At 41.0% G+C, this 13,061-nt stretch overlaps 1 protein-coding gene across 26 annotated transcripts in view; it reads left to right on the top strand.

Moving 5' to 3' along the window:
* The first annotated feature begins 683 nt into the window (after positions 1-683).
* DLG1 (discs large MAGUK scaffold protein 1) overlaps positions 684-13,061 on the top strand; it is a 261,372-nt gene continuing 248,994 nt past the window's right edge. For 11 of the 26 annotated variants that reach the window (XM_063602665.1, XM_063602659.1, XM_063602664.1 and 8 more), the window contains exons 1-3: positions 1,865-1,886; positions 2,004-2,053; positions 2,758-2,889. In XM_063602665.1, the coding sequence (XP_063458735.1) occupies positions 2,035-2,053; positions 2,758-2,889 (151 nt within the window). In that variant the 5' untranslated portion in view covers positions 1,865-1,886; positions 2,004-2,034. Of the gene's footprint in view, positions 821-1,329; positions 1,351-1,427; positions 1,696-1,864; positions 1,887-2,003; positions 2,054-2,757; positions 2,890-13,061 lie in introns of those variants that run through there. The other 15 variants (XM_063602672.1, XM_063602670.1, XM_063602668.1 and 12 more) reach the window with 6 other exon arrangements.

Here is a 13,061-nt window from a genome sequence, read left to right as displayed (position 1 = left end):
CCTTGTCACCCAGAGGAAGTTCGAAGACGTGGGCAGTGACTTGGAAAGCTTCCCGAGATTCCCCTTCTATAACCTGGGTGGCTCTGACCGGGAGCGGGGTCCCAGCCGGCCGGTAGTTCCGCCCGGAGGTGCGCACGAAACAAACCTGCAGCGCTGGCCGAGGGCGGCTCAGCTTCGGACGGCGCGACTCCAGGTGAGTTCTTAAAGGGACCGTCAGAGTTTGGGTAACACCTGCGATGCTGACCGGGCGGGGACGCAGGCTTGAGGGAAATGAATGAATGAATGAATGAGCGAATGAATGAACAAACCTTCTCTGCCCACCCTTAAGTATACCATACTCGGAATTAATCAGTTAGGCTTAAAAATCTTGTACTATAACCCTCAAACTCTTGCCAAGTTAACCAGTGTCTCTATTTCATATGTCCTTCTTTAATGAAACCCCTCCCCCCAAGCCTATTACTAAGGGACGAAGAGTAACTTAACAATCAGCCTGGAGTGGAAGGCAATGCAGAGTTGGCACCCCTCCCCGAACTCCTCCCTCTCCCTCTCCCAGGCCCCGCCCTCCCCGCCCCCTGGGAGGTGCAGTTGGCTCCTCCTTAAGGCGGCTTTTCCCCGGTGGGGATCTACCCCCGGGGTCGCCAGGCGCTGTCTCTGCCGCGGAGTTGGAAACGGCACTGCTGAGTGAGGTTAAGGGGTGTCTCGGTATGTGCGCCTTGGACCTGGTGTAGGCGAGGTCACGCCTCTCTTCAGACAGCCCGAGCCTTCCCGGCCTGGCGCGTTTAGTTCGGAACCGCGGGACACGCCGGTGGGCTAGGGCAAGGTAAAGGCGGGCCCCTCCAGGGCCACCCCGGGCCACCTGTGGAGTCCGAGTGTTAACTCCTTTGTTCTCAGAGCCACTTCAGCGGCCGCCCTTTTACGCGAAGAGGTTCCCTTAGGATGCTCCCCGGGTACCCCTTCCGTTCCCCTGCCCTCCCCCGACCCGCCTCCCCCTTCCAACCCGAAGGTAGCAGCGCGGGGAGCCCGGGGCTCGGCGCGAGCCGCCTCCTCACTTCCCATTGGCTGAGAGCGCCGGGAAAGCGGTCACGTGGGAGCGCGGCAGGCCAGCTCGGGGGCCGCCATCTTGGCGGAAAGTTTCGGGGGAGAGCGGTTGGGGGCGCGGAAGGAGGCGAGGTTCCGGGGGTGGGGCGTGCAGGCGGCAACTGGGCGAGCGGGCCGGGGGGCCGCGGCGAGCGAGGAGGCGGCGCGGCCGAGAAGGAGGACGAGGCCGCGGGGGTGCGGCGGCCCAGGAGAGCTCCTCCCCCGTCCCTTCACCCCCTCCGCTCGGATCCGCGGGCCCCGGGCGGGGCGGGGGTACGTGGAGCGGGGCCGGGCTGGGGAGCTGCTCCGAGTCTGGCCGGGGCGCACCCCAGTTCCGAGCGCACGCCGCTCACCGCAACTTTGTGGCGGCGCCGCAGGTGTGGGGGCCCGCGGAGGTGTGCATGCGGGGCGCGAGGGCGTCGCGGAGAGCGGCCGCTGCCCTGTCCGGCCCCCGCTGGAGCAGCCCGGAGGCAGCGAGCAAGGAGAAAGGCAAGCGAGAGGAGGGGGCCCGAGCAGGGCGGGCGGCCAGTCCCGCTGGTCCCCTCTCAGCGCTCTGCGGCCGCTGCTGGCTCAGGGGCCAAGGGTCGGAGCGCTTCACCCGCCCGTACCCAGTAGCAGGTGGGGAGTGTGGATACTTGTGCGGGGGAAGAGGCGGCCTCAGGTCTAGGCTCTTTGGGGAGGGGACGCTTTCGAGGAGAGTTTGGAAGCCGACTTCTGTCTGTTCTTAATTTGGAGGGGTACCCACTCCAAGGAAAAGCTTTCCACATTGACAGACAACTGCTGCGTTTTGAGACTCTTTCTTTGACTTGGTAAAACTTTGGAACGTGGGGTTTTCAAATAGGCTGCGAGGGTTTTCTATTTCGATAGGGGGAAATGCTAGTTTAACATGATTCTATCCTTTTTCCTTTCCGTTGTGTGTTTTAAAGGTGTGTGCCCTCTTCCTGATTCTGGAGAAAAATGCCGGTCCGGAAGCAAGGTGAGAGTTTATTCCGTAACTCTGTTGTCGATGTCACTTGCTTTTCCGTGTGTCAGTTTTTTGATTGCCGTTTTAGAATCGTTTGTGTAACTTTGATGAGACAGCACGGTCCTAGCTTTATTGCTTAGGGAATCTAAGCCTCATATCATTTCAGAAGATGGAAACACGAAAATGTTTGTTAAACTTTCTTAACATTTCTCTAGTGATTAAGAGAGGCAGTTAGCCACCCCCAACAGATGTCCTTAATAACCCTGAATTGGTGTTTTAGTATTTCACTCTATCATTCTTACTAAGCACTATTCTGTGAGCAACTGTAGGATACTAAGAATTTGTATTTTGAAATGTTAAAAATTTGGATTATGATGACAAATTGTAGATAATCTGCTTTTGCATATCAGGTAATCTGAAACTGTTGCTAATACTTTGATCTTTTACTTTGGCAGACTACCAGTACACATTTATTCCAAACTGCTCACTCTCCTCCGTTTTCTAATGTGATATATGTTTAAATTTTTCTTGTATTTCTTTAATTTTTTTTTCTTTTTTGGTCATTCTAAGGAATATGTGTACATGAACATAGTGACATCAATTGACCTGAAGGATTTGCGGAACTATTTAGATGTCATGCAGAATTATTTGCACTAGTATGTGATACTTTTTTTGTAAATAGAGAGTTTTAATCAGGCTCTGCTTTTTCTTCTCAGATACCCAGAGAGCATTGCACCTTTTGGAAGAATATCGTTCAAAACTAAGCCAAACTGAAGACAGACAGCTCAGAAGTTCCATAGAACGGGTTATTAACATATTTCAGAGCAACCTCTTTCAGGCTTTAATAGGTGGGAATTAAAACTTCGTAACTATTATGCCAGCTAGGCTTTATGCTCCTCTCAATTCATTTATTTTAAACTTAAGAAAATGATGTACTTAATTCTCTGAGGCATTCGGTAACTTGAACATCTTCAGTGAGTTGTGTGTTTTTCATAGGCCAGTGTCCTTTCTTAAAATAACTAGTAACCAAAAAACTTTCAGGATTATTTCAGTGGCTTTTGAGAACATTGTTTCACATCTTAATAGCATTAACTATTAAAAGATGTTGCACAGATGTTTAAGGACCTAAAAGGTATGACTGAGTTACTGTGAGCTTGTTTCTGTATTTGACTGGCATGTCTCTGAAGTCATTGAAAGCGTGTGAAGGGTTCTGCTGTGTTGAAGAACATTCATTCCCTTAATGTAGATTTCTGTTTGAGCTTGGCATTCATGGAGTCAGAATTTTAGACCTGGAAAATGATCTTAGAGATGATCTTGTCTAGTAACCATATTTTACAGGCAAGAAAATGGAAAGTTTTATTCTTAATTGTAACTTAATTTGAAGTGGTGCATTGTTTGAAAGAACTGGAAAAATAAAGAGTCCTGAGTTCTTTTGCCACTAATTGAATGATATATCCCAAGTCATTTAATCTTTTCTATGCCACCATATTAGCTGTAGAATGTAGCTGTTGAAATGGCAGAATGGGTTTAAAGCCTTTTTTAAGTAGATAAATCATTTTTAAAAGCATCATCTCATATTTTGTGTATAAACTCCTATGTATAAAACAAGGTGACTTGTCTGGCTCTTTTGTCCAGGTACCTCAAAAAGTTTGCGAACCACCGAACTAGAAAGTTTGTGTCTTCCAATTCTAAGAATGAAGTTTTTTTTTTTTTTTAGTTATCAACTATATAACATTTTAACATAAGAAGACATATACTTAATTATATTACATTTATTTCTTTAGTAACTTCCAGTCAGATACGGCCTTACATCTATCTGTTGATAGAATAATTGTTGGTGTGATTCGAAGACTACTTTCAAGTCAATGTGTCCTGTCAGGTACATTATTGATAAATGGATGCTCTCTACGGTTTTAGAATGAAAGGTTTTTGTAAAGACCACTTGATGCACCTGAACAATTTTGAAAAATGTAACATTTTAATAGACTTTTAAAACATAAGGATACATAGCACAGTGTAATGAACTGCCTTTTAACTGTTACCCAGCTCCAGAAATTCACATTTTGCCATTTTTGTTTACATTGATGGACATTTTTTACACATTTGAATTTCTGAGGTTTAAGGTCCGAATGGACGATCAAATTGGATTCCTCTGGAAAAACAGCAAAAAGCATTTTTTAGTTATTTGTTTTCTAAATCAACATTGAGCCTAGTAATTTAGTGCAGTTACTGTTGCAAGAAAAGTATGTTTTTTCGCAACAGTATAGAGATATATATATACATATATGTATAGATAGGCAGATAGATAGACTGCAGACTTTTCTTTGTGTGACGGCTGTAACTTAAGAAAATTAAATCGTTAGTGAAATAACAGAATCTACATCTATATTTCTGTCTAGATTGGGGATGGGTTTGCTGTGTTCAGAGACATTTTTGACCTATTCTGCCTTGCCTGTTTTGAATGTGTCTATTCTTACGTACAATTGAACTTTGATAGAGTTAGCTTTCTTCTCTTTTTTTTTTTTTTTTTTTTTTTTTTTTGAGGCAGAGTCTCACTCTGTCACCCAGGCTGGAGTGCAGTGGTGAGATCTCCGCTCACTGCAAGCTCCGCCTGCCAGGTTCACGCCATTCTCCTGCCTCAGCCTCCTGAGTAGCTGGGACCAAAGGTGCCCACCACCACGTCCGGCTAATTTTTTTTTTTTTGTATTGTATTTTTAGTAAAGACGGGGTTTCACTGTGTTAGCCAGGATGGTCTCGATCTCCTGACCTCGTGATCCACCCACCTCGGCCTCCCAAAATGTTGGGATTACAGGCGTGAGCCACCGCGTCTGGCCTAGAGTTAGCTTCCTAATTACTAAGTTTATATTTGTGAATCTTCTAATTTCATTGGTTGTGAATTTACTTTGACATTTAAATTTACTTATATTTAATGTTCTATAGGATGTGGTACTATATCACATTTTGGTGTAAGACAAGTAATAGATTTTAGGAGTTTTTGAAATAGATAACGTTTAATAGAGGTTCTGTGTGTTTCCATGCTATAGTTGTTGATACTACAGAATAAATACATTCTCTTGTGTTTCCTGAATAACTTTTAATACTTAGTCTGAAAATGTTTAGTCTGATAAGATTTTCTTTGTATTTTGCAACTCTACCATTGTTTTGAAACGGTGTCATGAATGTACTTTAAGATTGTAAATTGCCCTAAGCTAAACCAGTTCATTGTGTCCATAGTGTTTGCAGAAAAATCCGACTCAGAAGACAGAGTGCCACTTACTGAAAGGTTTTTTTCTCTCGGTAAATGGCACTCTGTCTTCTGAGTTGGTACCTGTGGACCATTGGATTAAAGGAGAACAGGGATCTTGACCACCTGAGCTGTTTGAAAGTCATTGAGTGCTTAGATTTTTGACTTCCTTAATTTGGAAATCACTTGTTTAGGCCGTAGTGAGTTATCTAGTTATCTGTTTGGGGTGCCGAGTGTCTTTGGATTTTCAGTCTGCATTGATCATTTATTGATTGATTCTTTGAACTGGTAGTTTATATTGACTTTTCATGCATTTAAAAAAGTTTGAGTGAGTCTCTAGGGGTTTGGTGTCCCCCCCTGTAGTTGATACATAGATTAGGTTCCTGTACTTTTGGATTATTCAGAGGGACAAGCATGTACGTACTGTATTATATTTGTTCTAAAATACCAACTGTTAAATATTTCAATATCTGGTATATGTCATTTTTAATTGACAGTGTTTCTGTGTTCTGACACATGAAATAGTGCATTTTATAATTGATACTCGCAATGTAATTAAATGTAGAAATCATTGGTCTAGTGCTGATAGATACTTGGTAGTATCTTTGAAGGATGGCTTAAAGATTTAAAAATTATTGAAAGCAGAAAAGTTTTTACTAATTTTGAATTTCAGCTGATGTTTCTTTAGAGCTGAATATTTAAAGTTGTATCTTAACAAAAGTCCATGAACTGCACATTTGTTTAAAATTTACTCCCAAAACATACCTGGTGATTATTTTTGTATAAAGGAAGATAAAGTCTGCTTAATTTCACTCTGTGATTTAGGTGAGAGCAATTTGAAAACTTGGTTTTGTATTCCAGTTTTTTGTGCTTAAGTTTGAAAATTTTTTGAGTAGACGGGATATGCTTTGATTATAATCAGAGCCCAGGTATTCAGGTCCATAGTGGTTTCAGTTCATTCATGATTCTAAGGTGTGTGGGATCTGAGGTGACACTGGTAGTCCATAGAGACTTCATACCAGTCTAAACCCCTGCAATTATTTCTTACGGGATCAGAGAACTCATCTGCTTTCCTTGTGCATGAGAAAAATTGGGGCCCAAGATTAGGCTGGCTTTAGAGACTTGAGTAAGTTGAGTCATGTGATTTGTATATTTTGTCTGCAATACATAAGCTTATTCTAATGCAGTGTTTTATTTCTGCAGAGATTTCAGAATGAAAGTGGATTATGTAATAATACTGTCCATTTATGAGTTTAGTTACCAGTTCATTTGTTGCCACTCTATTAAAATCTAATAGTTTCACTAGCCCTTATAAAAGGACATTACCCTATCTTTATTTGTAGATACTAGTTTCAAAAGTATGACCCCTTTGCCATCTTCACCATCTTTAAATGTACAGTTCAGGAGTGTGAAATGTATTCATATTGTTGTGAAACAAATCTTCAGAACACTTTCGTCTTGCAAAACTGAAATCCTATACCGAATAAACAACTGCTCCCCTTTCCTCTCACTTCCCAGCCCCTTGTGACCACCGTGCTGCTTTCTGTTTCAGTGAATTTGATCATGTTAGAAACCTCATAGAAGTATTTGTCTTTTTGCGACTGGCTTATTTCACTCAGTGTAGAGTCCGCAAGGTTCATTCATGTTGTAGTTGTTGACAGGATTTTCTTCCTTTTTCAGGCTGAATAATATTCCGTTGTATGTATATACTGCATTTTATCTAGCCATCCATTGATGCACAGTTGGGTTGCTTCCTCCTCCTGGCTGTTGTGAATAATGCTGTTAGGAATGTGAGTGTGCAAATATTTCTTCAAGACCCTGCTTTCAGTTCTTTTGGATATTTACCCAGAAGTAGGATTGTGGGATCATACGGCAGTTACATTTTTAATTTTTTGAGGGCCCACCATCATGTTTTCCATAGTGATTGCAGCATTTTACAGTCTCACCAGCAGCACACAGGATTTCCAGTTTCTCCACATCCTTGCCGATACTTAATTTTTTTCCTTTCTTTTTTTGATAATAGCCATCCTAATAAGTGTGAGTATATGACTCCTCTTCAAGTGTATGTAAAACATAATAACCAACATTTATTGAGCACTTTCTATGTGCTAATACAAATATATCATTTAGTCATTGTAATCCTGTGAGGTGTACATTCACCTGTATGAGGTGTTTGTACTGTTTTATAGACTGGAAAACTGAAGCACTGAGAAATGACCAATCTTGCCCTTGGACCCTCAGATGCTAAATTGCGGAGCCAGAAATTGAACTCAACTAATCTGAATCCATAGATACTTCTCACCGTCAACCATTGGGATATTCTTTATCGTTGTTTTTCAGAACTGAGTATTTTAATCTGATAAAGAATACTAAATGACAAGCATGCTTAAGACAGATAGCAATCTTTAGGGTTAGTAATCTTTAAATGATTGTCACTTTGAAGGAAAATATTTATAATGGTGCATTATGTTTATGATGATGGAAATCACACATTTTGAAAACAGTGTTTAGTAATCAGGGTTTGAGATCTTCCAGCTATAGTGGTAAAATGTCAAAATTTCTTAAATTTCTTTTGCATTATATTAGTCCCACTGATGTTACATTTTAGTCTCTTGCTAACTGTGTGTGTGTGTGTGTGTGTGTGTGTGTGTGTGTGTGTGTGTAACTTTGCAGGCTAGATTTGAGTAAGGAAAACAGGATATGGATCACATCGTTGGCTAAAACTTTCTGAAATGGAAGGAGAATTTTAGTAACTTCTCACTTGATGGTTTTGATTCAATTACATTGAGTTCTTTGCTAATAGTTTGCTTACTACTGCTCTGAAGCAGTGTTTTGATTATGTTGAATCTGGCTGAATTCTCTTTAGAACCTTGGAATCAGAGTTGTAAAGGCATCTAAATATTTCTTCTAAGCCATTTCCTCTCTGCAGGGTCATATTTTTCCTCAGTGCAGAATCCAGACTTGGACCAGATATTACCATTAGTTGTCACGTCTCTTTACTTAGGGCACATTTCCACAGCCTTTCTTTGTCTTGTGTGAGACTGACTTTTTTTTTTTTTTTTTTACTATTTGGAGACAGGGTCTTGCTCTGCCACCCAGGCTGGAGTGCAGTGGTGGCTTACTGCAACCTCTGCTTCCCAGGCTCAAGCAATCCTCCTGCCTCAGGCTCCTGAGTAGCTGGGACTACAGGTGTGAGCCCCCACGCCTGGCTAACTTTTTCTAGAGACAGGTGTTGCCCAGGCTGGTCTCGAACTCCTGAGCAAAGTTCTGGGATTACAGGTGTGAGCCACTGCACCCAGCTGAGATTGATGATTTTGAAAAACGCAGTTCCTTCCACTCTTACTTTTTTTTAATATAATTTTCTCATTTTGGGTTTGTCTGATGTTTGCTTGTGATTAGATTCAGGTTTTGTATTCCTGGCTTAGGATTCTGTACATCCAGAGGTACACAGAGTCATCTGCTCTTTGTTGATGATACTGATTTTGATTACCTAGTTGGGTGTTGTCTGAATTCTGTATCCTATAGTCATTGTTTTTTACCCCTTGTGGCTTATAGGCAATATGTGGGGGAGACACTTTAACACCATGTACATATCCTACTCCTTAGCAAAATTTCCACCCATATTTAGCATCCATTGATGATTCTTGAACTGGTTTATAATATGGTTGTTGAAAAGTAAGATTTCTAACAGTAGCACTCCTAGGTTTACCAGTTAACACTTTGCATTTTATTCTAATCAAGAGCCTTCCTTCTTTTTTTCCCGTGTCTTTCATGAACTTGCAGTGTTTTTTTTCAATGACTTATTATTTATTACCATCCTTAATGACATTTGTGCTCTAAGTGATCCAGTGGGGGCCCTTTCAAGCTTGTGTCCTTATGAGATGCCCTCATCATTTTTTGGAGCACTTTCTTAATTTTTGGCATAACAAGATGTTCCAGGTTTATCTTGTACCTCTCCTGCCCCAGCCCTGGAATCAGCCATTTCTCTGAGAAGCTCTGGTTCCTTTTAGTACACACCTTGTTTTATGGAATATGCTTGTGAGTCATGTATGATTCTTAGTCTAATAGTATCTAAAGTATTCAAGTAATTTATTTTTGCCTACTAGCTTGACATCTTTCCTTTCTTTAGTGTGTGAAACAATAGTACAAACTTTTAAATTTTATAGGATATTCTTTCTTCTAGGGGTCAAAAATGACTTTTTAAATGAACATTGGTTTAGAAGAAAGAGTATTTGTGCTTGAGTAGATTTGACTATTTTAGTATTATCTTAGTATGTCATCTGCCCTTCACTGATGATGTTAATTTTGATTACTGAATTGGGTATTGTCTGAATAATCATACTTGCTTTTAGTAAATGAACTGATAGAATTTTTTTCCTCTGAAATGGTAGGGTTATATTTCAGTGTTCTTCAGCTTTCTAGTTGCCTTTCCTGTAACCCTCCAAAATAAATTTATTATAAAAATGATGCATGTTCTATATAAAACATTTGAGATCAGATTATTATATGTAAAATACCATAAGAAAATATTCACACCAGAGGTTACCTCCTACTTCATCCATGGGATGAATATCCTGGAATGTTATTTGTGTGTGTGTGTGTGTGTATGCGCGTGTATACACGCCACCCCCCACCTTCATTTTGCAAAACAAACTTCTAAGTAAAACAGTTATTTCCCTCGTGAGAATTGATACTTAGAATCAGCATGTAAGGTGAAAAACCTCATCTAGTTAAAATTATCCCTGAAAAGCCTTCAGAAATTTAACACTAGCTCTTGTTAATTACAGCACAATTGTTTTTTTTCCTCTAGTGGAAAGGAATGATTTCTTCACTTGAGCCCTAGACGAAGCAACTGGCTTGTTTGACTTCTTGTACTAAAAACACGTAATTATAGAATCACACTCAGCACAGTGAGATATAGCAAGAAGCTCACATTTTGAGAGGCACATGAAAACTCAGACTACCTAAAGGAAGAATCTTCTTCCTTCTCATTTTTTTATTTGTGACAGTCACTTATTGGGTAGACAGAGTTGCCCTTTTTTGCAGGGGAGATATACTGCAGTTGTATTTGTATAAGTCTGAATAGTATGATTTCTCTGTACTATACATATTGTTTTTATCTTCTAAAGTTTATCGACAAATGTCTTTCCATGTCAGTAGATTTGTACCATTTTATGTATGTATGTATGTATGTATTTTTTTTTTTTTTTTTTTGAGACAGAGTTTCACTCTTGTTGCCCAGGCTGCAGTGCAATGGCTTGATCTCAGCTCACCACAACCTCTGCCTCCTAGGTTCAAGCGATTCTCCTGCCTCAGCCTCCTGAATAGCTGGGATTACAGGCATGTGCCACCACGCCTGGCTAATTTTGTATTTTTAATACAGACAGGGTTTCTTCATGTTGGTCAGGTTGGTCTCGAACTCCTGACCTCAGGTGATCCGCCCGCCTCAGCCTCTCGAAGTGCTGGGATTACATGCATGAACCACTGTGCCTGGCCAGATTCGTACCATTTTAAGTGACTGTGTATATAGATTTTTTTCTTCCTTTTCTTTTCTTTTTTTTTTTTTTTTGAGACGGAGTCTTGATCTGTCACCAGGCTGGAGTGTAGTGGTGCAATCTCGACTCACTGCTACCTCTGCCTCCTGGGTTCAAGTGATTCTCCTGCCTCAGCCTCCTGAGTAGCTGGGATTACAGGCGTGCGCCACCACACCTAGCTAGTTTTTGCATTTTTAGTAGAGACAGGGTTTCACCATGTTGGCCAGGATGGCCTCGATCTCTTGACCTCCTGATCTGCCTGCTTCAGGCTCCCAAAGTGCTGGGATTACAGGTGTGAGCCACCGCACCCGGCCTATATAGATTTTCTGTAGTTTTTTTAATGGTTTCCTAGGAGCATTTAGGTTTGTAATTTTTGTGAATTATAAATATTGTATTTGCATATGCATTTTTGTTTCAATTCTTTACTATATTCTCAGGACAAACTCCTAGAAATGAATTGTTTGGTCAAAGGGAGTGTGCATTTTAAGGCTATTGAGGTAATTTGTTAAATACTCTTAGGAATGTTGTATTTATGTTTTAGGAAGTATGTGGAAGAATGACCAATTCACCATACCTTAAGCAATACAGAGTGTTATTCATCTTTTAAATATTTTCTACTCTGATATATGGAATATACCTTTAGTCATTTTTCTGTTTTATTGTGCATTTTGTTGATTAAAGAAATAACCAAAGCTGTAAGAAAGTCTTTAATTATTTTAATTTCTTTTGTAAATTATCTGTTTAATTTGTGCCCCTTCCTCCTCCTTTTTCCTTTTTCTTAGAGGTATAAAATCTACATTAGGCGTATCAACTCTGCCGTGTAAATTGCAAATAACTTCCCGTGTTACTTGCTTTTAAACTTGGCTTTTAAAGAAAACATATATATATATGGTTGGGTTTATCAATATTTTTCTTTATCAATATACTGCTTTCTGCCCTTAATAACACATTTGGAAACATTCCCAATGCTCTAAGCCCCAAGATTATTATAATCTATTGCCAAGATTGTAAAAACGTTCACCTGTATTCAAATTCTTTCAAGACTTTTTTTAACATTTTAATGCATTTGAAAATTATCTTGATATAAAGTATGAGATTGCCTTTTAATATAAGTTTATTTATCTCTCATGCAGTTTAAGAAATTAATAGATTTTTTCAGCAGTTTTGAATTTACAGAAGAATTGAGTGGAAAGTACAGTTCCCATATCCCAAAGCCCCACTTCCCTTTTCCATCTTGCAGGCCATGTGTGGTGGCTCAACGCATGTAATCCCAACATTTTGGGAGGCCAGGGTGGGAGGATCCTTAAGCCCAGGAGTTTGAGACCAGCCTGGGCAACATAGTAAGACCCTGTCTTAGAAAAAAAAAAAAATTTAACCAGGCATGGTGGCATGCACCTGTCATCCCAGCTGCTTGGGAGCCTGAGGTAGGAGGATTTGTTGAGCCCAGGAGGTCAAGGCGCTACTGTACTGCAGCTTGAGTGACAGAGTGAGACTCTGTCTCTTTAAAAAAAAAAAAAAAAAAAAAAAAAAGGCCTGAGCTCAGGTGGCTGTTGTATATAATCCCAGCACTTGAGGAGGCCAAGGTGGTGGAATTGCTGGAGCCAGGGAGATAACAGCTGCAATGAGCATGATCATACCATTGCACTCCAGCCTGAGTGACCCTGTCTCAAAAACAAAAAAACCTTGCATTAGTGTGGTATATTTGTTAGAATTGATAAGCCAATATTAATATATTGTCATTAGCTAAAGCCCATACTTTACATTAGTAGTCACTCTTTGCATTGTACATTGACAAATCTGATGTGCACATTTTTTGCTTTGACACGTATCCTATTGCAGTATTGTACAGCAGGGGTCCCCAACTCCCGTGCCACAGACCTGTACCTGAGCGGCAGGCGAGCGATTGCCACCTGAGCTCTGCCTCCCGTCAGGTCAGTAGCGGCGTTACATTCTCACAGGAGCATGAGCCCTGTTGTGAACTGCGCATGCAAGGGATCTAGATTGTGCACTCCTTATGAGAGAATCTAATGCCTGATGATCTGAGGTGGAACAGTTTCACCGCAGAAGCTCCCCCACCCTCTTTTCTGTGGAAAAATTGTCTTCCATAAAACTGGTCTTTGGTGCCAAAAAGGTTGGAGACCGCTGTTGTTTTTCACCACCCTAAAAATCCTGTGTGCTCTTCTTCTTCCCCGGTACCCCACTTCTACACCCCCCACACAAACTCCTGAAAACCACTGATCTT

This window comes from Pan paniscus, chromosome 2 (genome assembly GCF_029289425.2).
Source record: "Pan paniscus chromosome 2, NHGRI_mPanPan1-v2.0_pri, whole genome shotgun sequence".
NCBI classification, from domain to species: Eukaryota; Metazoa; Chordata; class Mammalia; order Primates; family Hominidae; genus Pan; species Pan paniscus.
Note: the sequence above shows the minus strand (reverse complement) of the source record. Positions and strands in the feature narration are given on the sequence as shown.